At 35.7% G+C, this 26,594-nt stretch overlaps 2 protein-coding genes across 2 annotated transcripts; both read left to right on the top strand.

Annotated features, from left to right (window-relative positions):
* Positions 1 to 4,519: 4,519 nt before the first annotated feature.
* On the top strand, positions 4,520 to 7,155 carry LOC118826141. Its single transcript, XM_036597028.1, has 5 exons — positions 4,520 to 4,574; positions 4,704 to 5,054; positions 5,383 to 5,490; positions 5,606 to 5,640; positions 6,909 to 7,155. The coding sequence occupies exons 1-5, from the start codon at positions 4,520 to 4,522 to the stop codon at positions 7,032 to 7,034; spliced, it is 675 nt and encodes a 224-aa protein (XP_036452921.1). The 3' UTR covers positions 7,035 to 7,155.
* Positions 7,156 to 17,037: 9,882 nt separating this feature from the next.
* Positions 17,038 to 23,426, top strand: LOC118826139. Its single transcript, XM_036597025.1, has 4 exons — positions 17,038 to 17,347; positions 17,454 to 17,804; positions 19,098 to 19,202; positions 23,362 to 23,426. The coding sequence occupies exons 1-4, from the start codon at positions 17,038 to 17,040 to the stop codon at positions 23,424 to 23,426; spliced, it is 831 nt and encodes a 276-aa protein (XP_036452918.1).
* The last annotated feature ends 3,168 nt before the right edge of the window (positions 23,427 to 26,594 follow it).

Genomic DNA, 26,594 nt, shown 5'->3' with positions numbered 1-26,594 from the left:
TTCTCATTTTTACATTTTTCACTGCATGACATTCATATAAGATTTTGATTAAATTACAAATGTCTGCTTTCTTATTGTAGAGAAAGGTGTTTTGGTCCCAGTCATTCTTGGTTTAGCAGCATCACACATCATCTGCATGGCTGTGGTTTTATTTCTGTGTAGAAAATTACATAAAAGTCATCATAAAGGTGGGTTTTGCCTCTGAAACTGATACGATTGTTCAGTTTGTATTGTTAATTAATGTAGTTTTGTGATTTTTAAAAGATGTTTAGTTTCAGGCATTCAGCTATTGCGTAATAGCTTTGATTGATTTACTTTTTTACTTTTGTTTTTGGATGAAGAAGCTGCAGAAGGTCACACAGGCCGAGTAAATCAGGTGATTCATTCAATTTCTTCTAACTTCTTTCTACTAAACATAATCTATGGAAACTCTCATGTCTGGGATTAATATGTGATACATATTAATATTAGTTTAAGTGCTCCATCTGAACTTTAGAAAGACTCTTACCTACAGTTATCACCTCTTTATTCCTCACAAATTTCTGTGAAATGTGATTTTGCTCACTATGTTTAATGTGCTGATTGTGGCATCTTCTAACTCTTCTGCTAAACTCTCATTTTGTTCCTTTAGTTTTGCAGTAAAGGGTCTTAAACACTGTTTTCTTCTTCAGGGTGAATGTGATGAAGCTTTGAACTATGCAGCACTGAGTTTCACTAATAAACCACCGTCCTCCAGAGGAACTAGAAGACAACAGAAGCTGAAAGACACTGAAGTTTACTCTCAGATCAAACATCCCCAATAAAGCTGAGTTACTGAACTGAAAAGAATGTTTTGACCTCTTGTTGCTGATTGCTTATAATAAACATCATCAACTAATGATACTTCAGTGCTTAGTTTGATGCAGTGTTTAGTTTGCTTAGTTTTTTTTTGCCAAAGATAGTCAGAGCAAGATGCTAAAAAGTTTTTGGGTATGAACATTTTGTAACTTGTTTTTCTTTCCAATCTGATTCTAAAGTCTGGAACATTTTATAAAAGCATTTCTGAAGGGTATTGTGACGTGGCAGTGGGCCCAGGAGAGGACTATGGGGCTTTCCTGCTGAGGAGGTGGCCCACACCATTTATTCTGTTGGGACTGTGCAGCACGAGCTGGCAGGTTGCTGGGGATCAGCTGACCTGTGAAGTAGGGGGCTATGTAGCGAACCGCTACTGGCTGGCGCTGGCACAGAGAGAATCTGGAGGTGTGCACTAGGCAGCGTGCGTCGTCCAACAACTTATTGTGTTATTTTATGTTATTGTCTGTTAATTTGTGTGTACATGTTACTTGTGTTGTTTAGTGTTAGAGGGTGTGGGTTTTGTGTGTAAAGGGGGGTCACCATCAGGGTGAAGTGTGTGACTACTGGTAACCTTCCCTGTGGTTTCAGTGTCCAGTATATGCCTTTCTGCCGGTGTGTTCAATAAAGAGCACTTCTTGCAGTAGATCATGGCTACCTTGGCGTTTCTTCTTCTGCTGATGTCACAGTATTTTGAAGTGTTTCTTTCTAAAAAAAGGTATTGGTTTTTCTAAGTAAATTAATGGAGGATGTGCACAGAATAATGACATAAAAGCTGCTTTTTGGGGTTCTTTTGACCCTGTTTACAGCTGGTTGTTTCATGTGTCTTCAGCATCAGGATGGTATTGTAATAGGGATACATACATATTCTTAAAAATGCACCCAAGATACATTTAAAACAGATTTAAATCTGATCACTCAAGCCATTTCAGCACATGGTCTATAAAAAGAGTCATAAACGTGTAAATGCATCTGTATCTCCAAGACACGTCTGACCATGAGGACCCATCCCAACACTGATATGACTCCTCCCCCTGATCTTCTATGGGAAAGGGAGCCCCCCCCTGGACTGCTGCTGTTTAATATAAGCAGAGCTGCTCTTTCAGTTCAGTTTCTGACAGGTGCTTCTCCTGTGACTTCAAGTTAACAGTTTGTTTCACCAGCCCTGCATGCTGAGCTAAAAAGACAAATAATAAAGCATCAGGAAATAAAGCACCAATTTACTTCACCTCATCATTATTATTCTAAGTGGCATGCAAATTTGTGATTTTCAAGATAACAGCAATGTTTTGAACAGAGCATGTATAAACACAGGCAATTGGCTGCTCACGTTATGAGCTGATTTACGTATTTTGCACCATATAGCAATCAGATTTCAGTATGACAAACTGGAGACACAGTCGTCTACCACCTATAAATACTTATCTGAACAGAAGTCACAACAAACAGTGAGATGTAAACAGGGTCTTTAAATCACATTATGATTTTTTCATATGAGCATCTTATCTGACTGTCTCTTGTAGCCAGCAGTGCTCGGCTCCTCTGAGGCAGAGAACCAATGAGCATCTGAACCTGCAATTCAATGATGTGATTTCTCAGAGCAGCTGTGACCACAGCACTTGCACAATCACATCCCTACAGCGCCCCCTATGCAGACTGTCCTCTACAGAGTGCACCCTGTCTACATGGGGAATTCCAAACCTCACTATCACACTGCTTCTATTCCAAGGGTCTTTTAGCACTTCTTAGAAACAGTAATCAACTTAATAAATATTCAATGTGAGAGTATTTGTTCTAATATCAAGCAGTGCAGCATGTCAATGAAAAGGTTTCGGTGAAAATAAAGGTTCATCACAAGTCACATGTTGAACCTCTGCCTGGCTTATTATTCAGCTATTAATCCTAAGATTTGATTAAACCTTAAAATTAACCTTTAAACGAATATGTAAGTTCTATATTTATCATAGTGACAAAGTCAGGAAGAAAAGACCTACCTCTTGTTTTTTTTTTAAGAAGCTGTTTTTAAGTAGGTCTGTTTAAGGACCATCATTTGATGTGGTTGGAAGTTTCAGCAGCCCACCCTCCACTGCAGTATGTGTGGGCCATTGGCACTGTGGTTACTGCTAAACATATACTTAAATGTGAAATACAGTTCACAAGAATAAAGAAAAATACATTTCTTTTTATGATAATATCATAATTGTATTGTTGCCTTAACAGACAAGGTGGATGCCTTGTGATGAGAAAAGCCTTATAAACAACAAAAAGATTTCCTGAACCTGTGAGAAAAGGTTACAAAGAAACACTGAACAGTGATCTCATGTAAAAATGTCATCTGTATTAACGTATATAATTCCTAGTCCACTCTGGATCCCTGGAACCACACCCCCTCTTGAGTCCAGAACAGCTGATTCTGTAGCTTATGAGCAGTTTAACAGCAGCACCTGCAGGTCCAGAGTTTGCAGTGTCATCCCCAAACTGTGAAATTATATGCTTAAATGATTACATAGAAGGTTTTATGACTTTTTTTTCGGAATTATGGAAATTGATTTTATGTTAAACTGTGCAATCCAAATTGAGTATAGGAATGTCCAGGAGTCCTCAGCTTCATTTAACAATAAACCTTTAGTAAAAATCAAATTGCCACCTTATTTTCTTTACTGTGTTTGAAGAGAAACTGTAATGCATATTTAAAATTCATATTAATTTCAGCATTTTTTATGTTAATATTATTATAATCACGTTAAAATTAATTTTAATATAATTCAATATTTTAAAAGTTCATTTGTAATGATTCACATTTTAATGATGTACACTTCTGGATGGGGCCAGTGGGTGGGGCCTGATTCTACCTCCTGTTATGGGAGCCAATCAGCTTTAAGCACAGAGATATAAAGCCGCTCTTGTAGACGTTTGCATGTCTAGAAAGGTTACTTTCGTCCTTCAAAAACAGTAAGTGAGCTCTTAGAATTCACTAAATTTCAGCAATATAGGACTGCACATATTAATATTATTATTAACAGAACTGTTTGTAACAGTGTAATATAACAGAATATATATATATATATATATATATATATATATATATATATATATATATTTATTTATTTATATATATATATATATATATATATATGTATATATATGTGTGTGTGTGTGTGTGTGTGTGTGTGTGTGTGTTTTCTTTCTCTTTTTAGGAGATACATTTCTTGAAGAGTTTGGCAATGATTCAGTTTTATGCACTTGTTTTTGCCTCAGCAGCATTAGGTACTGTTTAAGCTTTTCTTAATTTTTAATATGAATGATGTTCAGTTTGGTTATTTTACTTTAGAAGCACCTAAAATTGTACATTCTTCATAAATGTTCAAACAGCAAATAATTTCTATTAGGTGCCACGTCAAAGATTGATATTCCATGTCTAAATGGACTGATGTACATTCATGGCGGGGAAAATATTCATCTGAATTGCTTTTTTTCATCTGTTGATCCGTCAAAAGCTGCATGGTTCAAACAGACTCCAGGAGAAAAGCCTCTTCTCGTTGCTTCTGCTTTTCACACTGTAGACATTAAACATCATAATGATTTTGACAAGAGCGGCCGATTTAATGCTTTTAGAGGAAAAAGCAGCTTTAATTTGAGTATCTCAAATGCAGAACCATCTGATTCAGCAATGTACTACTGTTCAGTGATGGATTATACGGATAATGCCTTATTATCAGACTGCGCAGTTTTAGTCCTCAAAGGTAGGTGTTAGTCTACTACAGTCTGCTTTTATTAAATGCTACTAAGTTTGGAACCTAAATCTTTCTGCATTCCTAATCTGATCTCCATCTACATCTCATTCAATAATCAGTAACATTTCCTCTCTTTAGGTTCATCTTCAAGTCTCTCTGCTGTTCTCCAGCCTCCTGTATCAGATCCTGTTGAACTGGGAGGAGATACAACTTTGCAGTGTTCAATACTCACAGATACGTCTGCAGGAGAACACAGTGTGTACTGGTTCAGACATGGATCAGGAGAATCTCATCCAGGAATCATTTACACTCATGGAAACAGGAGTGATGAGTGTAAGAAAAGCTCTGAGACTGATTCTCCTACACAGAGCTGTGTCTACAAACTCCCCAAGAGAAACCTCAGCCTCTCTGATGCTGGAACTTACTACTGTGCTGTGCTCATGTGTGGAGCGATCATCTTTGGGAACGGAACTAAACTGGACTTTGTAGGTAAGAGCAGATATTTACAATCCTTTTTAACTGCCTCAGGCCAAATCCAGATACAATCTAATCATCTTTGAATATCTGCCACCAAATAAAAGTAAACTGTATGCGGATATACAATGCGAATAACCTATGATATAGTACTCTTTTCTGTTGTGCAGTACTGTTGATATACATAATAGTATGCAGTCAAGAAGCCATGTATAAATGTGAAATTTATAAATGCAAAACTGCACAAGATGTTTTACAGCACACCTTGTATTAGTTCATTCTGCATCACATTTGTCAGAAATTCAGATTCAGTGATAAAGCTCTGATTTCTTTATTATTATAGAGAAAGGTGTTTTGGACCCGACCATTCTTGGTTTAGCAGCATCAAACATCATATTCATGGCTGTGGTTTTATTTCTGTGCAGAAAATTACACAACAGTCATCATAAAGGTAGGATTTACACATACAAAATTTCAGTTCATATTTCTGTCAAATAACAATGTATTTTTTCTATATGGTTGAAATATGATATATATTTAAATGGTTTACTTATTATTTTTTGAAGATGCTGCTGCAGATTACAGAGTTCAGATAAATCAGGTGATGATTTCACTTTCTTCTATGTTTTCTTGTGGGTCCTAATTTTAATTTGTAATCGAAAATAAGCATCGACATCTTGTGAATGTTCTTTCAGACTTATACATTTATTCTGTTTGTGTTCCAAATATACTTGATTAATATTAATGAGCACACACTGTTAGAAGTAAAGGTTGTGTGCAGGTACATGTTTTGTCATCAAGGTACAAACAATGCAAATGTTCCCTCAAAGGTATAACAGTGGTATTAAGGTCAAATTGTTTTCCCAGGTAAAAGGTACGCATTTGTACCTTTTCATAAACTAATGTTTTAAAACAGAACAATAAAATAAAGGCCTGGAGACGAGACGGGGTGTATGGAGTCAATACAACTTAGAAAATATAATTTCAATGGACTATGGTACAATTATGTTCCCTGACTAAAGGTACTGAGATGTACCCTTAAGAGAACTATCCCAGTGACAAGAGGGGAACTGCCCCAGTGACAATTTGATATTTCTGACAGTGCCGTTTCAGCCTGAAGTTAAGCTGCTTGTGTGCAGTTTTATTGACTCTCTTCATAAAACTACAGTTATTTTCACTACTGCCATGCTGAAATTTTGTTTATTGCTGAGGTACATTAAGTCTGACGCATCATTTACAAGCAATACACACCGCTGATGCAAATGAGATCAGCAATATCGGTAACATTATTAGCAGAAGACGTCTTCAGCAGACTGAATAGTGCTGTGGATCAATCAACCAGCAGCAAACTAAAAACTTCAGAATACAGAGAAGTATCATAGGAGATGTAACATAACTGTATGAGAGGTTAAAGTCATGAAGGAGTTGTAAATAATGACTGTTGGTGATTAATATCACAAATTGCATTTACATAATTTTCACGTTCATCCTCTTTTCACATGATCTTCATGTTCAGGTTTTTGCACTTCTTTTGACCACTCATATAGCTATAACACAACATACGGCTTTTTAAATGGAAAATGGAATGTCTTTACTGTCAAAGCTGAGCAAATAAAACAAATGCATTTAATTACAATTAATTACAAAAAAATCATGTTATTAATTACAATTAATTGTTGAAATCATTTGACACCCCTAATATCAATATTACAGATTTCATCATGTTATAAAGTGTAATATTTGATACATGTAAACTTCAGAATTGCTAGTCCCAACTACAAATAATGACGCCTGATTTATTCCACAGTCTGAAATGTTTAATTGTTCATCATGTATAACTGCTACATGTGTGTTTATTTGGTCTGTCAGGCTGAAAACACTGACACCTTGAACTACGCAGCTCTAAGCTTTGCTCAGTCTTCCTCCTCAAGAAGAAGCAGAACAAAGAACAGCAGTGATCAGCCTGTGTACGCACAGGTAAAGACCCATCAGTAGAAACAACATCAGAGACAATCAAACCTGGAGACCTACTGTCATCATAACTACTCTGTAAGCAGTGTTCATTTCACACAGACTCATGTAGAATGTCATAATTACGGTAAATCACCGTACCTCTGTGTGAATGTAACACAGCATTTTGTTTTTCTTCACATAGCTGAAAATACTTTGTCCATTTAATTTTATTGTATTTTTTTTTCTTATTATGAATAAATATTTGTATTTGTATCTATATTGGTAATTAAATATTAACATTTGCTGACTTCACAAACATGTTTCTATGTGGTGGCGTACATTTATTCATTCTTTTTTTCCATAAACCATGGCTCAGTATTATGCCTTTTAGCTTTTTGGCTTTAACTATTAATAATGACCACTGGGCCAAATTGTCCACTAAATCAAACTAAAGTATGGATCATTCCACATCAAATCACCTAGGCTCTGTCCAGTTACATAATGGATTTACATTAAAAATGGAATTTCACCTTTCCTGGTTCTAAAAATCATAAATATTGAGTTTAGCTGATACAGAATGACTGAACTGAGTTGCATTTTAATCTGTTTAGAAATACAACAGTAAATAATATATTAATTTAACAAATACCCACAACAGTTTATTCTTTTTTATGTGATTTTTCTATTGTGCTTCTCAGCCAAGTTTCATATCCTTAAGTAATGATTAAACCAAGAAGGAGTTTTATCACATAGAAATGTAGGAATGCTACATAAAAACTAATTTTTTGCAAATTTTTTTTTTTTAAATTTTCAGATGACATTTTGCATGATCTGACCAAAAACGAGCATTCTCCAAGAACTGAACCTGCTGCAGATATTTATAAACAGGAATCCAGTTGATTTAAAGGCAAATATTATTATTTTTGTTGCATTTGTACATAATGAATACAAAACCTGTTTCTGGTAAAGTTGGGACATTTTTTTTGTGAATTGCCATAAAATCTTTGATTTGTTCATTCTCTTATCTTTATTTAACTGACAATAGTACAAAGAAATGACTTTTGATGCTTTGGCTGACTAACTTGACAGTATTTACTTGAGTGTTAATATAAACAAATTTTAAATTTGATGCCTACAGCACACTCATTAAAAGTCGGGGCCAAATAAGAGTGAAAAGTTCATAGAATAGTCAAGTTACACCATGTTGAAACATTACACAGTAAGCAGGTGAATTAGCAACAGGTGAGGGTATCATGATTGGGTATAAGAAAAGCATCCACCAAAGGCTCAGTCTTTACAAGCAAAGAATTTAGGTCTTTCACCATCTACCAAACATAATATTGTGAAAAGGTTTGAGTGTGTCTGGAGAAAAGCCAGAAACCACTGCTGTATTTGCATGACCTTGGTCCTCAGATGGCATTGCATGAGAAACTGCCATGCTACTCTGTTAAATGTAGCCACATGGGCTCAAGAGTACTTTGGAAAACTGTTGTCACTTGACACAGTCCACTGCTGCATCAAGAAATGCAACTTGAAACGCTATTATGTAAAAAGCCATACATCAAATCTATGTAGAAACACTGCCGAGTTCTCTGGGCCCAAGCTCATCTCGGATGGTCTGAAAGACAGTGGAAATGTGTGCTGTGGTCAGATGAGTCCATGTTTCAGCTTTTCAGTTTTTGGGAAATATGGACAGAGAGTTCTCTATGCCAAAAATGAATGGGACCATCCAGACTTTATCATCATGGTATGGTGGTGCATCAGAGCCCACAGCATGGGTGGCGTGCATATGTGTGAAGGTACCATTGACACAGAGGTGTATATTGAGATTTTAGAGAGACATTTCCTGCCACCAAGATGACGTCTTTTACTGTGACTCTCATTGTTATTTTAGCAAGACAATACCAGGCCTCATTCTGCATGTGCTACAACAGTGTAGACACAGAGTGCATATGCTTGACTGGCCTGTCTGCAGTCCAGATCTGTCTTTTATTGAAATGTATGGCGAATCATGAAGAGTAGAATCAGACAATAATGACTGTTGAGGAGCTGAAATCTTGTATCAAGCAACAATGGGCAAAAGTTTCACTTGCAAAACTGCAATAATTAGCATCCTCAGTTTCCAGACTGTGTCCTAATGCACAGGTCACAAGAGGTCACTGAATGGTTTGATGAGTAAGAAAATGATGCATATCATATGCTATGGCCTTCACTGTCACTAGATCTCAACCTGTTTAAACCTGGAAGATTTTTGACATCTTAGACAGTGCTCTACACCACCAACATAAAAACACCAACTGAGGGAAAACCTTTTAGAAGAACAGTGCTCCATCCCCCAGTACAGCTCCAGAGACTTGTAAAATCTCTACCAGGTGTAGTGAAGCTGTTTATGGTGGCCTAGTGTCTTAATAAGACACAATAAGCTGTTGTTTTTATACTTATGACATAGGTGTACTTGTTTATTAAACATTTACATATTAGGTAAATTGAGTGTATGAAAGACATTGACGGTGATTGCAGTTTATTTGTAATGAGTGTATTGTGTAGAGTGGTGGTCACCAACAGTAACGTGTAAGCACGTATTTTTTTTGTGAGTGTGTTTGTGTCTCTCTTTCTCTGTCTCTCCCTTCACAGGGGGACCTGCTCTAGTCTGTCATGTGAGGACATCTAACCAATCAGAGGCCAGGCTGGTGCCGTTGGGGGGAGGAGCCTATATTTTAAAATGAGGGCTTCAAGATGGCTGGAGAGAGAGAGGACTGATCACATATGTGCTGTTTTAGTTCTCTTGTGTTGGGAGTGTGCTTTGTCTTAGGTATTTTACCAGTGCTTCTTTTAACTTAGTTTGCAAGACTTTGTCTTTTATGTTAGGGGGAGTACGTTAGTGGTGGTATTTTACCTGCACACTTAACTTTGTTTTACAAGAGATTGTTTGTACCACCTGGGGTTTCAAACAGGTAAGAGGGGCATGCCTATGCATTCGCACCACGTAGATGTCTACTCTGTCTACTTGTACTTTTGATTACTGGCTAGGGAAGTTTAGAGTAGTTAGCTTTTGTTTCCTTTTTTTTTAGATTAGCTAAATACTTTCTGTTTCAGAGTGGGCTAGCGTGGTTAGGTTTTGTTTTGTTCTTTTCTTTGGTGCCGTCCACAGTTTGATTCTTCCAGTGTGGTACTTGGTATCATAGCACACCAGTTTTATTGTGGTTTGTTTTAATAAAGTGGCTTCAAAAGCTCTACTGGTCTGCTCCTCAAACTTTTAATCCATCACCACCAGTTCAATATTTTAATGCCACATGTTACTGATCCCCCGGCACCCTAGACAAAATGTGGAGTCGTAACACCAACCCTCCTCCTAGAGATACCTATACAAAATAGTCTAATACAAGAGAAGTTTTGTTCACACATTTGGGAATACAAGCCTTTTGAGTAAAATTAAAAGGAATGCAATGGCTGAGTGATACCATTAGTGTCAATGTATTTTCTGTGTATTGGACAGGATGCCCCAGGCCCCTGAAGGAACATTGATCTGTAACATTCACTTCCCATATCATGAAAATCTTTGTGACACTGGTTAATAAACAGATTTAGTCCTTAATGAAGACCTTTAATCATGCACCACCAGGTTGAAGTTAGCATTTTTTTCAAAAGTATTGATTTCACAGTCATTTACAGTCATTTCTTTAGGCCTGTAGATAAAGTGATTTGAAAAGCATATACTAGTGTTCAAAAGTTTGGGATCACTGTTTTCCATAAAATATTGAAAATAAATATCTTTTATGATTCTACTTCTCTACAACACATTTCAACTAATTTGTGATTAGCTGTGAAAGAAGAAGCAAAGATGAACAGAACAACTGATGATACCACAACTGAGAAAGTTGTATAACATTAAGAATGAAGTTCTAATAAAATTAACGCCTATTGTCGTATTTTAAAATGTGATCAAATCTCAGGTAGATAACTTATCAAGAGATTCCTGTAAATAGTTAAATAGAGTTTATTATGTATTATTCAATGACTTTTTGATGCCCCCCCAAAAGCTTTCAGTCTACATTATATTAATTTAAGTAAAATAGAATAACAGCAACTAAAATGGCAACTGATTCCTAATTTAAAACACCAGTGTATTATGTAATCTTAACATTAAAATTAATATATCAATTAAACATTATATTTATTATGTTTTTCCTAAAGAGTATTATTTTTACATCACATTTATGTGATTAAATTATTAGCATTTTATAGACAAACGTGTTTAGGATCCAGTGATTCTTGTATTAGCAGCATCAAACATCATATCCATGAGTGTGATTTTATCTGTGCAGAAAACACAGCAATCATCATAAATGTAAGGTTTAACGTAAGTTGTTTGTATGCTGTTTAATAATGTAATATGTTCGTGATTTATTTGTTGAAGATGCTGCGGGTCACACAGTCAAAGTGCACCAGGTGATTATTTTACTTTCTTCTAACTGTTCTGATGAGCTCAAGCTATAATCTCACACTTTGCTCGGCTATATTTAGCACTATAGCATATTAAACAGAGTCTCTGTCTACAGGCTGCATGTGATGAAGCTTTCAACTTGGCAGCAGGAAGTTTCAACAATGAACCGCAGCAGATTAAAGAGGTGGATGTGCACTCTCTGGTCATCTATTACCAACAAAACTGAGCTTTCTTAAGCTCACAAAACTCTCCTTTTTGTTGCCAATGCAGTGTTTCCTGATTGAGGCCTTACAGTTTTCCTAACTGTGCTGTTTTTCTATTTCTATTACAATCAGACTTGACAATTACAAGTGAATCTTTAATCAAAATTCAGGTAACTTCACATAGAAAGGCAAAATCTAAGAAGAAGGGAATTTACACAAGAACAGAATTTTACAGCAACCACAGTCAAGAACGTACAAACTTACGGCAAACAAGAGAGTAACATGCTCATATACTGATCACAACACAACAAGACAGAGGCGCAGATTATGATTAACAACTAGGGACGAGAATAGGATGACCAGCGCTGAGTAACAACAAGCAGTGTTGGCATGGCATTTTTGCTTTTATAATTTAGGTTTTAGTTTAGTGTTCATTTAGTTTCCACATTCTCAGTACTTAACAACATTCAGTACTTTATTGATTAGACCTTTAGTAGTACAGCACAGTATCATATTTGGCCTTTATGGTAATAAAGTGAGTAAACAGTGAAGTAAATATATATTTATATGTATAAACACAGAGTAAGAGTACTGTAATAAGCTTTGATTACACTCTTTGAGTAATTTGAGGGATTATATTACTGATTACATTTTTTGTCATGTTATTTGTAATCAGTAGTGCATTACACTTCTTAAGCAATGCACACAACAAAACTGCCATTGACAGCATGAAGTTAAAGCAGGAACGTTCCATAAAGAAGCAGAGAATCTGAAATGCTGTAGGCTCTCGTGTGTGAACCTCCCTGATTACTCTCAACATCAAAATAAAATTGTTGATCAGCTGATGACTTTTGTGCATTTCATTTCATTTTTTTTTACTTTCATGAGTTTCAATAGGCCTCAAGGGGTGTTCTAAAACTGACATTTTTATGAGAACATCACTATAACATACACAACTGAATTTAATTTCAAGGCAATTTGCTTTGTAATCTGACTGATTACAAACCCGTGACAAGCACATGTGCCCCAGCTGTGTGTTGTATATGTATACACAAATGCATGTAGGCACATAGATGAATATTTGCTGATGGAAAAAAAATAAAATAAAAAATTACACCTTCAGATCATAAAGAACAAAAAGAAACAAATAAATAGCAAAAGGGAAAAAATGCTCTCCCTTTTGTTGCTAATGAACATTATCATGGATGTGGTTAGTGCTGTGTTACTGGCTGTGCTTTCTCACGTGGTTGCACTTTGTCTAAACTTGGTACCAGGCCTCAAGTCTGTCTTATTAACTAATTATTCTTCAATATTTAAATAATTAATATCACAATCTCTAATTTCTAACAAAATAAAGTGATGTTATTGACTTAGTTATAGATTTTCCAATCACTGTGAATTCTTTTATAGGCAACATTGGCAGCAACCAGTATTTGAATGACATCAAGACAGACAACACAGTGAAAATTAATGAAACATTTAGTGCTTTATTAACTGCTGTGTAACACACATGAAATCATCAGCAGTCAGTGTATTTACTGTGAACGTAAGTTAAATTACTGTGTGTGTGAATGAGAGAGAGACAGAATGGAAGAGTAAGTCAGTACGTGTGCATGTGTGTTTGTGTGAGTGTATGAGAGGGGGAGGAGTGTTGCTATCTTTGTTATAGTGAATTTCCAGTGAACAAAGGACAATGGTGCTAAGTATAAATGAAAAAAGCGGTAATGCTGAAAGTGAAACTCAGGTCTAATAATGGAGCATTAAAAACTGCTGTGGAAACCACCACTCATTGACCTTAGACCCTAAAAGTTTAACCTCATTCTAGGCCAGGCAAGACAAGTTTATTTATATCGCACCTTTCATTCACTGCTGTCATTCAAAGTGCTTTACAAATGCTCTCTGTCAACTGGTTCTGTTAAGAGCAGCATAGTAGCTAAACGCTGCTCCTCCATGTTTAGTCTTCATTCAGCAGGACTAACTGATTAGTTCCTAATGATCTGAGAGTTCTGCTCGGCTCATATCGTTGCAACATATGAAATAAATATGCTAGTTTGGCACCATTGAGCAATTTATAGACCAGTAATAGTATCTTATAGTCTATTCTGTTACAGACTGGTAGCCAGTGTAAGGATTTAAGAATGGAGGTGATGTGTTCTCTTCTTTTACTCCTAGTGAGACTCTGGCAGCTGCATTTTGAATCAGCTGAAGCTGTTTGATAGTCTTTTTGGGAGTCCAGTTAGGAGATCATTACCATAGTCAGTCCTGCTAGAGTGCTTGTTTGCCAGGTTTATCAGGTACCAGAAGCTACCAGAAGGGTTGGAAGTAGAATTTTTTTGTTTTGTTTTGTTTTGTAATGGAAGCAGCCATGCATCACCCTGGTCAAGAAAGCTTGTACTGCGTATCATTATTATCATATGCTGGTGAGTGACAAAAGAGGGGCACATGAGGGGCCAATCGGATTTTTACCAGGACTAGTGACCCTGTTGCCCCACCCACCCTTGAACACACCTCTCTGTGTTTGAGGGCCTGTGAAACCAAACAACACCCAAGGGGAGGATGTGGAGATACAAGATGTAGAGATGCTTTGAACAGGAAAGGCCAGTGCAGGGTTTCCTTTTACAGAGGCTCAGGTCTTTCAATGTGTGGCCACACTACTGGAGTTATTCTGTCAGTCTGTCATTGCCAACAGTCTTTTTTTATGTGATGGTATGCTGAGGGAGCAGTTTCATGGCAGGGAAAGCTGAGTAACTCAATAAACTGATCTGAAAAGCCAGCACTATTACAGGACTGACTCTGGACTCACTGGAAGCAGTGAAAGAGAAGAAGATGACGGCAAAATTGGAGAACAATGTGAACAATTCTGCCCGTACTCTTCATAGTGAGATATGCTGGAGCACCAGTGAAACACCAGCTTATTCCACCAAGGAGCTTTAGGAGGTACTTTTGGGGATCTTTTGACTACCATCACTCCACACAATGCAGCGTGATACCTCATCACCAGTCTCTCAGAACAAACATAAAAAAGACATATACCACACACATATATTGATGCCTTTCACACATATGTTGATGCTTTTTACACATATGTTGATGTTCTTTCACATGAAGTACATCACAGTCTGCAAAGTAATTGATGTTGTTTTTGCACTTTGTCTTATTTACGTACTAATGTCTTTTATGAACTAATATCTTTGCACTGTGTGTATATGTAAATATGTGTACATTACCTTTCAGAGTAGAAACACTGTGAGTGGTCTTCAGCAGTATTTCTTCAGTACATTTCGGTATGTTTAATTAATATACAAAGTTGTGGTATATTCCATTGCTGTCTTAAGATCAGACTTTTTGTTTTGTTTTTCTATTTAAAAAAAATGTACAAATATGTCTCTTTCATCAGTGTTATACCTTATAGGCCTAAAATTAATGTAAATAGTTTGCTTTTTTCCTACAGTGTCTATCCGTTCATCTGTCCATCCGTCCATCTGTCATTGTGAAACCACTACAATAATTAATTGATATATTTGAAGACACTTGTGACAGAAACTTGTATTTCAAATCTTTTTTTTTCTTTGGTTAAGCCAGGTTTGTAATTCCGCAGTAGTGATTTGCTCATTATGTTCTATATTTAACCTGTTGATGTGAGTGGTTGGGGCTCATTCCAATTTCCTGTTAAAGCAGCCAATCAGCTTTCAGCACAGAATTATAAAAATGTTCTTGCAGAAGGTTTAAGTGCAGAGTGACAGAGTAGACTTTTAAGTACAGAGTGAAGTTTTAAGTACAGAGTGATGCACACATATTACCTACATCTCAAAAGATTCTGACCATCAAAAAATGTAAGTGTAAACCACATAGATTAAGCTTTGTACAGTAATGTGTGTGTGTGTGTATGTATATAACAAATTATAATAATATGTAATTTTATATTGTCTTTCAGGAGATACGTTACTTGAAGAGATTTGCAATGAATCCATTTTATGTAACTGTTTTGCTCTCATCAGTATTAGGTATTTTAAGTATTTTCTTTAAGCAATTGCTCGTTCAGTGTTGTTTTTTTTCTTTCAACATTGATGTTCATTTTGTGTACTTTATGGTAAAAGCACATGGATTTCAGTAGTGTCTGATGTACAACTTCAAGTGAAATTAAAATAAGTTTTAAAAGAGTTTCACTTTTGTTTGTCTTCTTTCAGGTAGCCCTTCAAAGATTGACATTCCCTGTTTAGGTGGGATGAGGTTCATTCAGAGCGGGCAAAGCATCACTCTGAATTGTCCTTCACTCATTTTTAATGCAATAACAACTACATGGTTCAAACAGACTCCAGAAGAAAAGCTTCTTCTCATTGCTTCTGCTGTTCGTTCAACTACAGTTAAATATCACAATGATTTTGACCAGAGTGGCCGCTTTATTGCATCGAGGGAGCAAAGCAGTTTTACTCTGAGTATCTCAAATGCAGAACCATCTGATTCAGCTACATACTACTGTGCAGTTGCAGATTATTCAGACACTACATTATTAGACTGCACAGTTTTAGTCCTTAAAGGTAGGTGTTAGTCTATTACAGTCTACTACAAATCCTTCTACATTGTAAACCTGAAATCTACATCTGCATCTCAATTACAATTCACCTTTTTTCTCTCTTTAGGTTCATCTTCAAGTCTCTCTGCTGTTCTCCAGCCTCCTGTATCAGATCCTGTTGAACTGGGAGGAGATACAACTTTGCAGTGTTCAATACTCACAGATACGTCTGCAGGAGAACACAGTGTGTACTGGTTCAGACATGGATCAGGAGAATCTCATCCAGGAATCATTTACACTCATGGAAACAGGAGTGATGAGTGTAAGAAAAGCTCTGAGACTGATTCTCCTACACAGAGCTGTGTCTACAAACTCCCCAAGAGAAACTTCCTGCTATGGCAGCCAATCAGCTGTCAGGACAGAGTTGTTAAGCTGCTCTTGTAGAAGTTTTAAGCACAGAGTGATACATACATCTCAAAATATGACTGGATGACTACTGTCCTACAAAAACTGTAAGTAACTATATATATATATATATATATATATATATATATATATATATATATATATATATATATATATATATATGTGTGATCTAATAATAATACTGTTTTTTATCTTTTTGGTCAGGAGAAACATTACTTGGAGAGTTTGGCAATGATTGGATTTTATATAACAGTTTTGCTCTCAACAGCATTAGGTACTGTTTAAGCTTTTTTTCCTTTGTTTTTCAATGTTAATGAAGTTCCTTTTTCTGTTCCTTACTTAGAAAGTGTGCACATAGATTGCTGTCTAATATACAGCATTTAGATTATATAGTAACAGAGTTTTACTTTTTTCTGTTTTTTTAAAGGTGGCAGTATAGACATTTCCTGTATAGATGGGATGAAGATCATTCAGGACAAAGAAAATATTCGTTTGACTTGTTCTTTCCTACATCCTTATGTGTCAGCAGCTGCATGGTTCAAACATACTCCGGGAGAAAAAGCTCTTCTTATTGCTTCAGCTTTTAGTTCTACTCCACAATATCACAATGATTTTGACAAGAGTGGCCGCTTTATTGCTTTGAGAGAGCAAAGCAGTTTTAATCTGAGTATCTCAAATGCAGAACCATCTGATTCAGCTACATACTACTGTGCAGTTGCAGATTATTCAGACACTGCATTATTAGACTGCACAGTTTTAGTCCTCAAAGGTAGGTGCTAGTCTACTACAGTCTACTACAAATCCTTCTACATTGTAAACCTGAAATCTACATCTGCATCTCAATCAAAATTAAAAAAAAAAAAATCTCTCTTTAGGTTCATCTTCAAGTCTCTCTGCTGTTCTCCAGCCTCCTGTATCAGATCCTGTTGAACTGGGAGGAGATACAACTTTGCAGTGTTCAATACTCACAGATACGTCTGCAGGAGAACACAGTGTGTACTGGTTCAGACATGGATCAGGAGAATCTCATCCAGGAATCATTTACACTCATGGAAACAGGAGTGATGAGTGTAAGAAAAGCTCTGAGACTGATTCTCCTACACAGAGCTGTGTCTACAAACTCCCCAAGAGAAACCTCAGCCTCTCTGATGCTGGAACTTACTACTGTGCTGTGCTCATGTGTGGAGAGATCATCTTTGGGAACGGAACTAAACTGGACTTTGTAGGTGAGAACGAATATTTAGAATCCTTTATAACATCAAGCCCTAATTATGTTCCATACTTTTATTAAAATAATATTCTATGTATGAAAGATGCCATTATGACACTACAACTATGATACTAAAATTTTACAGAGGTCAACTTATAAGTACGAGGCTGTGAAAAGCAGTGTTAAATGTTAAATTTCTAGTTTTTACTAAAAACTAAATTAATAACTGTAGAGGAGAATAGTTGTATAGTTGCTAATAGAATGGAAATGGAATGGCAACAAACATTTTTTTTTTAATTATTACTTTATTTACTTCATAGGGACAGGTCTTCCAGCTCTAACAGCAAAATATTTGGCTAATCACAATATCATCCCTTTTATTTTATATTGTTTTATGATATTAGAGTTATTACCACAAAACCCGTGAAGTAGTTCTGCTAAAATTACATTGTATTAGTGCTGTAAAATATTAATTATTTTTTTCTTACCTATTATGTATGTAAAATGCAAACTTCTTTTCATCTTGTTTCTCAGGTATTGCTTCTCACGTTGTTATGATTTGTTATAAATTATAGCATGTTGCAAATTAGTTATAAAGCACAGATCTGGCAGAAGACACTGAAATTTCAGTGATGGAAAAACTTGACACCAAATGTAAACATATACATATTTATATATTTTATCTCAACTTTTAATCTATTAATAACTAAAATTAGTTTTTTATCAGTTTTTAACATTTTTATTACTTGTTTGTTACTGTTACAATTACTAACTTATTATGAAGTTACAATCTAAAAATTAACATGTTTTTGTTTAATATAACTTGTTACCATAGTATTACCATATTATTACTCACTTATTACCAATCTGTAAAATAAAGTACTACCCAGATAACTTATTAAGAAATTACTATAAACAGATACATGCAGCGTTTCATCATGATACATTACATGTATCTATTTATAGTAATTTCTTGATATTTAATAACTTTCTGAATAACTTTTTGATGTTTTCACAAAAACCTTCAAATACTGAATGAAACATCTTGAGATGCTTTCTGATGTTTAGCTTATAATATTTCAATACACACAGTTTAAAGTAAAATCAAATCACATAACAGAAATATTTAAAATGACAAGTGATTCTTAGTGTTTGAATGCTATATTTATGTTATTATGATTTATTTTTTCTTCAACAACCGCCATTTTGTATGTAGTATTATTTTATTTCTCATTAATTGATGATCTTGGTTAAACTACTAAAATTAGACATTTCTAATTTCAATTTATTTATTTTTTTGTAATAATAGAGAAAGGTGTTTTGGAGCCAGTCACTCTGGTTTTAGCAGCATCAAACATCATATCCATTGTCATGGTTGTATATCTGTACAGAAAATCACACAGTCATCATGAAGGTAGGCTTTACCTTTGAAACCAATATAATAAGTTTTAATTGTTAATGAATGTACTTTTGCAAGCTGTTCAATAAAGTATTATATTTGAATGATTTTTATTATTTGGTTATTTGTTGAAGGTGCTGCTGAGGGCCACTTAATTAAAGCACACCAGGTGATTATTTCAGTTTCTAATAACCTTTCTGCTAAACTCAAACTATAATCTTGCATTTTGTTCAGCTCGTTAGCAGTAAAACCTGTTAAATGCAGTTTATTAAAGAGAGTCTCTTTCTGCAGGCCACATGTGATGAAGCTTTGAACTTTGCAGCAGGAAGTTTCAACAATGAACCACAGCAGATTAAAGAGTTTGATGTACACTCTCTGGTCATTTACTACCAACAAAACTGATCTTTTTTTCTAAAGCTTACTGAACTCTCTATCCTTTGTTTACTTATTGAGGCCTAAGAAGCTTTCTAATAATGCCATATCTTTCCATTTACATTGATCATTAATATTTTTATGTATTGTTAAAACTGGTCATTAATAAAACAAGATGCAAAAAACAACTGAGTGTGATCAAATGGGACTGCATTCCAAGAGAACCGCTAAAACCTGTGAATGCTTTAACACTAACCACCTGCAAGCTGATTTACCTCTGCTTCTACTTCTACTTTTATCTGTGGGCAAACAGGGCTGGTAGGCTACAAGTGCTAGTAGGCTGTACTAAAAAGCACTGTCAACACTGGTAGTTAGATTCATATTCAGACATAGCCAAAAGTGAAGCTATAATCAAAATCTAGATAACCTCACAAAGTTACTCTCAATATAAAGAAAAACTAATGTCCAAATGAAAGCAGAGTTTTAATAGGACTTGCTTGGTGGGGGTGGGGGAGGGTGTGTGGGGATAGAATCCAAGTGACAAACTGAAGATGTTCTATTCTGAGAATGGCAATAAAAATATGCAGACAAATAAAAGTTGGAATTTAATCCTTTAAATGGCCAGGGCCCACCAGCAGGCCCAACGATTTATTACACATAACCTAAGAATAGCTCAACCAGTTTGCATTAAAGTCCTTGTAGTTACTAATTAATAAGCCTTAGTATGTAGTAAACCATAAGCCTGGGATTTTAAGGAGTTCATTCTAAGGATTGCACACTTACGTGACATTATCTGACATCTACTTTGCTATTCGTGCCTTTTTTGTGTTGTAACCTGTCTGGTTACAAAGACATGATTAATATTTTGACACTGTCTGAAAAAAATAAAAAACACAGCAGTCATTTACACTGTTTGAACATTTTATGTTGAATGGTCCAAGAGAAATTGTCCAAAATGACATCAAAAGTCAAGTTATTTATTTATTTATTTATTTATTTCCGTATTTTTTCAGTATTTTTTTATAAATGTTAATTCTTTCTGTTGATATTGGTAGCCACCAGTACTTGATTGATGTCAAGACACAGAACAGTGAAAATAAATGAAATGTATTTTTTACACAAAACCTTCAACAGTCAGTATATTTATATGGCCTAACAATGAAGCTATGTGTGTCAAAAAAGATCAATCAGCTGCAAATAAATAAAAAAAAATTTGCTGCATACATTTAAGTTTAGTACCAAGCGTTTCAGTTCATTCCTGTCAATTAATTGCTGAAATAGGGAGGAAATTCCACTACTGTTCCTCAGTGAATTAAACTAAACAAGTCATCCAGAATCCCTGGGAATCATCTTTCTGGCTGTTAAATACATGAATGAAAATGTTTGTTGATAGTTCCAAAGGAGGGAGGCAGATTAAGGGAGATGATTACCTCACTCTTTCAGGCCATGCGATGGCCTACCTGCACGTTCTGATTAAGAGTTCAATTGATCAATCTATTGCCATGTGAAATGTTAATAAGACTAGAGCAGTGGTCCTTAAACCAGTCCTCACAGAGCCCAGACGGTCACCATTTTTCCTTTATCCCTTTAATTTTGTCTCACCTCTCATGCAGAACACTCAAATTAGGCCTCCCTTAACATGTCTGCCTATAGCAGCCAGACCGAGAGAGAAGTTTCATTGAGGGGTAGCTTTTAGCATTTTGATCACATAGTTACTGGGGACTTCCTCCTTCCTGTTTTTGCATATTTTCCTCAAATCGTAGCTCCTCTCTCTGAGGACACAAGGAAGAAATGCAAGGATTTGGTAACACTTTAGTATAGGAGCACATTATAATGCCCTTGTAATGTGCATATTAAGCCTAAATGAGACAGTAATTAGTAATTAAAAGGTTGCTTATTACCACAGTTTTAATAACTAGGGTGAAGTAAGCATTTTCCAGAGCACACTTCTTTGAGTGTCATTATAGTGTTGTAGTACTCACATATTAACACCACAAATTAATAGCCTCATTCTTTTCTCTGTTTTGGTCTCAGGCTTGGACCTTTTCTTCAAATCTTTCTTTTTTTTTCTTTTTTTTTTCTTCTTTTTTTTGAGAATACAGCTATGTAAAGTGTAACACATTTTAATCCAGAAGTAGTAACTTATACACCAAATAAAACACAAATAAAAATGATGTGGAAAATGCCTAATTCATTCGAGTTACTCTAGTTTTATTACTTTGTATTTACTGTGTATCTATGTTTATGTTAATATATTCTTATAACAAGTAACCTTATAAATACAAGACCAATACTTTTGGAATGGAAGCAACCGTCCTTGTCAAGTAATTTTGCATTGCATATAATTGTTATTAAATAAACTGATACAATGTTCTTGCCTCTTTCAATTTTCACCCAGTTCCAATTTGTTGGACAGGGTGGTGAGCAACACTGGAGTACATCAGAGAGCTTTCATGTCCCCATTTCTATTCACCCTCTACACACCAGACTTCCAGGACAAAACTAGCTCATGACACTCACAGAAGCTGTTGGGAAAGTTTGTGTTTCCCAGTCTAGGATGTATCCATAATGGAGATAAGTCAGAATTCAGGAGGCTGGTGGAGGACTTTGTCTTCTGCAGGGAAAATTGTATTTTGCTTAACAACACCATCACCTGGTGGTGAATTTGCATTGTGTTAGAGCAGCGGCAGTTTTAGGATTTTTTAGGTGGGGCCACAATGGGCCATTATTCCTGTTCAGGGGCCAAGTAAATGCCTTCAAATTCAAATAATTATATTCTTATATATATATATATATATATATATATATATATATATATATATATATATATATATATGAATGATATATATATATGAATGTTGTACTATGTACTATGAACATAGCACCAACCACACATATGGATTTAATTGCATTTAATAGCAGACCTGGTTAAATATTTCATCACAAGGCTAATCCTTTTACCATTATGCCATTCAAACATGTAAACTCATGAATAGTGAAGTTCGGAAACCAAACTAACTGTAGAGGGGTTAAGTGGTTTAATCCTCTAGGACACAATTTTGGTAATTTAACATAAAAAAAAAAGCATTCTGAGAATAAAATACTGGAAAACAAGCAAATGGTGTAGAAAGATTCTGTTCACAGAGTTCAACAACTTTACAATTTAAAGTCATTCAAAAATTGTTACTGCTTTTCAGGTATTTTACTTATTTTACTTGTTAAAACATACTGCTTACCAGTGTCAAAAGGTCAAAGTGTATGGCATTTGTAATACAGCTCCTTTTGAACCCTCATCTTCAGTGCTTCTTCTAACAAAGTCCATCCTAAAAACTCTGCCCACCATTTGTGTTCTATGTACTAGAATGTCTATACTGTGTTGATTAGGTGCTTGGACCCCGATGATCACTAATGGCAATGTAATGTGTAGATGTAGTGGTAATGGAAGTCTGCAGAAATTGATGAGTTGTACATCGATTTTGAAGTGGCAGCTGATTGTCTGAATGTCAAACAGCAATAATTTACACATTGTGACCTTTTTGTAGCCACGGGCTAAAAGCTATTTAAGACAGTAAAAAACAAATTACATGTGAAAATTTTCATATCCCTAGACCTCTCAACTTTCTTAATGTTTATAATGTAAAAATAAAATACTCTATCTGTGTACAAGATCACAATCTGTTGTTAGGGAAGAGAGATTCTTCTTAAGAATCGTCCTTGTCAACAGCAGGGACAAAACATGTGGGGCCAATCAGATTGTGACTAGTGCTACTGTGGCCCCGCTGAATACGCCCCTGTGTTTGAGGGCTTGTGAAACCCATCATCATCCAAAGAGAGGATGTGGAGATACAGGATGCAGAGATGTTTTGAGCAGAAAAGGCCAGAGCAGGGTCTTCTTTATGGAGGCTCAGGTCTTTCAATGTGTGACTAAGCTACCGGAGTTATTCTATCAGTCTGTCAAGGCCAACAGTCTTTTCAAAGTGGTGGTCTACTGAGGGAGAAGTTTCACTGCAGGGGAAGTGAATTATCTCAATTAACTGATCTGAAAAGGCAGAATTATTACAGGACTGACTGTGGACTCACTGGAGGCAGCAATAGCAAAGACAATGACAGCAAAACTGGAGAACATTTTGAACAATTCTGCTCATCCATTTCATTGTGTGACAGGCAGGGGCACCAATGAACCACCAGCTCATTCCACTAAGGTGCTCTAGGAGGCGCTTTTGGGGACCTTTTCTACTGAATGCCATCACACTACACAATGCAGCGTGCTACCTCATCACCACTGTCTAAAAACAACCACTTTTTTTCCATGCAAATAAAAAACATATCACAAACACACACACACACACACACACACACACACACACACACACACATCAACAATTTCTACACATATTTTGATGGTCATTTACATGAACTGAAATACACCATGACCTGCACAATGCTTGATATTGATTTTAGTCTTATCTATGTACTGATGTCTTTACACTGTACCATTATGCCATTCAAACATGTAAACTCATGAATAGTGCAGTTCAGAAACCAAACTAACTGTAGAGGGGTTAAGTGGTTTAATCCTCTAGAAGACAATTTTGGTAATTTAACATAAAAATAAAGCACTCTAAGAATAAAATACTGGAAAACAAGCAAATGGTGTAGAAAGATTCTGTTCACAGAGTTCAACAACTTTACAATACCAAGGTCAAAAGGTCAAAGTGTATGGCATTTGTAATACAGCTCCTATTGAACCCTCATCTTCAGTGCTTCTTCTAACAAAGTCCATCCTAAAACTCTGCCCACCATTTGTGCTCTATGTACTGGAATGTCTATACTGTGTGTGTATGTGCAAACATGTTTCGTACATTCTCAGCACAAAACTATCTGAGTGCAAGTGCTGCCACAGGTGTGGTATGTCTTCAGAACCTTTAGTTAGAGAACATAATTGTGCCATTTTCCACTGCAGTAAAATTTAAAATACATTGACTCTATACACTCCGTCTTGACAGCAGGCTTTTTATTTGTCTACTTGTACAAATATTTCCCTTTCTTATGTGAAAGTGATCTATCTATCTATCTATCTATCTATCTATCTATCTATCTATCTATCTATGATCTATAGATCTATCGATCTAAGTTGCTCACTCTAATTATTGCAAAGAAGTGTCTGGTGAGCCTTGACAGTATTTCATCATAGTAATGTGCTGCCCTCATGTACCCTCACTAGTACATTCCCATTACAGTTTATTGACGCCACAATAATGAAATGAAATGTGTGAAGAAAAAACCTGCACTCTTGAGATGTTTATTTTGGTGTGATTTTTTTATTAAACCAGGTTTGTAACTCAGTTGTACTGATTTGCATATTACATTCTATATTTATACCCAGTGATGTGAGTGGTTGGGGCCCAGTTCGACTTCCTGTTAGAGCAGCCAATCAGCTTTCAGCACAGAATTATAAAGCTGCTCTTGGAGAGGTTTTACGTACAGAGTGATGCCCACGCCTTACCTACATCTCAAAAGATTACTCCTGTCCTACAAACACTGTAAGTAACACATAATGTAAATTTCAAAGGAAATGACTATATAACTGAATACTAATACTATTCTTTTTTATATTTTTCTTCAGGAGAAACATTACATGAAGAGTTTGCCAATGATTCAATTGTATGTAATGGTTTTGCTCTCATCAGCAGTAGGTACTGTTTAAGTGTTGCTTTTTCTTTGCTTTTCAACATTAATGAAGTTAATTTGTGTACTATGTACTGAAAGCACATACTTTCTGTATTATTTAACATACGGCTTTTTAGTAAATTTAAAATAGTTTTAAAAGATTTTCACTGTTGTTTTTTCAGGTAGCCCCTCAAAGATTGACATTCCCTGTCTAGATGGGATGAAGTTCATTCAGAGAGGGCAAAGCATCACTCTGAATTGTCCTTCTCTCACTTTTAATGTAATAACAACTACATGGTTAAAACAGACTCCAGGAGAAAAGCTTCTTCTCATTGCTTCTGCTGTTCGTTCTACTACAGTTAAATACCACAATGATTTTGACCAGAGTGGCCGCTTTAATGCATCGAGGGAACAAAGCAGTTTTACTCTGAGTATCTCAAATGCAGAACCATCTGATTCAGCTACATACTACTGTGCAGTTGCAGATTATTCAGACACTGCATTATTAGACTGCACAGTTTTAGTCCTCAAAGGTAGGTGCTAGTCTACTACAGTCTACTACAAATCCTTCTACATTGTAAACCTGAAATCTACATCTGCATCTCAATCAAAATTAAAAAAAAAAATCTCTCTTTAGGTTCATCTTCAAGTCTCTCTGCTGTTCTCCAGCCTCCTGTATCAGATCCTGTTGAACTGGGAGGAGATACAACTTTGCAGTGTTCAATACTCACAGATACGTCTGCAGGAGAACACAGTGTGTACTGGTTCAGACATGGATCAGGAGAATCTCATCCAGGAATCATTTACACTCATGGAAACAGGAGTGATGAGTGTAAGAAAAGCTCTGAGACTGATTCTCCTACACAGAGCTGTGTCTACAAACTCCCCAAGAGAAACCTCAGCCTCTCTGATGCTGGAACTTACTACTGTGCTGTGCTCATGTGTGGAGAGATCATCTTTGGGAACGGAACTAAACTGGACTTTGTAGGTAAGATCAGATATTTACTTTCAGTCTCAAGATTTTCATAAAACTAAAACAAAAAGTTTTCATTACTTCTCTTTTTTGTCATGATGCTGGAATTACAGTCTTTTGAGACTAAAAGGTGAAATTGAATTATCATTAGCGTTGTACTTGTAGGTGTTGTTACTTGTAGTTTTTCATGCTCAGTGCCATTTATATTATTATTTTATTATTTTTATTATTTTATTTTTTTCGTTATGCAAAAACCTTGTAACTCCATTTTTGTGTTCTTTTTGGAACTTAACTGGAAAACACCAGTTACCCTTTTCATTGTCTTCATTGTCTCACAATAAGTGGATGAACAGAAATGATGAAATATTACTTGCTACAAAACCTCAGTACAG

The sequence above is a fragment of the Colossoma macropomum genome, unplaced genomic scaffold (assembly GCF_904425465.1).
Source record: "Colossoma macropomum unplaced genomic scaffold, Colossoma_macropomum, whole genome shotgun sequence".
NCBI lineage: Eukaryota > Metazoa > Chordata > Actinopteri > Characiformes > Serrasalmidae > Colossoma > Colossoma macropomum.
This window is presented reverse-complemented; position numbering and strand designations above follow the sequence as displayed.

What these genes read in the sequence shown, in the direction of transcription:
- LOC118826141 (XM_036597028.1), top strand. Translation starts at nt 4,520, where the DNA reads ATGGATTATACGGATAATGCCTTATTATCAGACTGCGCAGTTTTAGTC. An exon ending in CGCAGTTTTAGTCCTCAAAG is followed by an intron (nt 4,575 to 4,703) that starts GTAGGTGTTAGT and finishes TCCTCTCTTTAG; the next exon opens with GTTCATCTTCAAGTCTCTCT. An exon ending in ACACAACAGTCATCATAAAG is followed by an intron (nt 5,491 to 5,605) that starts GTAGGATTTACA and finishes TATTTTTTGAAG; the next exon opens with ATGCTGCTGCAGATTACAGA.
- LOC118826139 (XM_036597025.1), top strand. Translation starts at nt 17,038, where the DNA reads ATGAAGATCATTCAGGACAAAGAAAATATTCGTTTGACTTGTTCTTTC. An exon ending in CACAGTTTTAGTCCTCAAAG is followed by an intron (nt 17,348 to 17,453) that starts GTAGGTGCTAGT and finishes ATCTCTCTTTAG; the next exon opens with GTTCATCTTCAAGTCTCTCT. An exon ending in ATCACACAGTCATCATGAAG is followed by an intron (nt 19,203 to 23,361) that starts GTAGGCTTTACC and finishes CCTGTGTTTGAG; the next exon opens with GGCTTGTGAAACCCATCATC.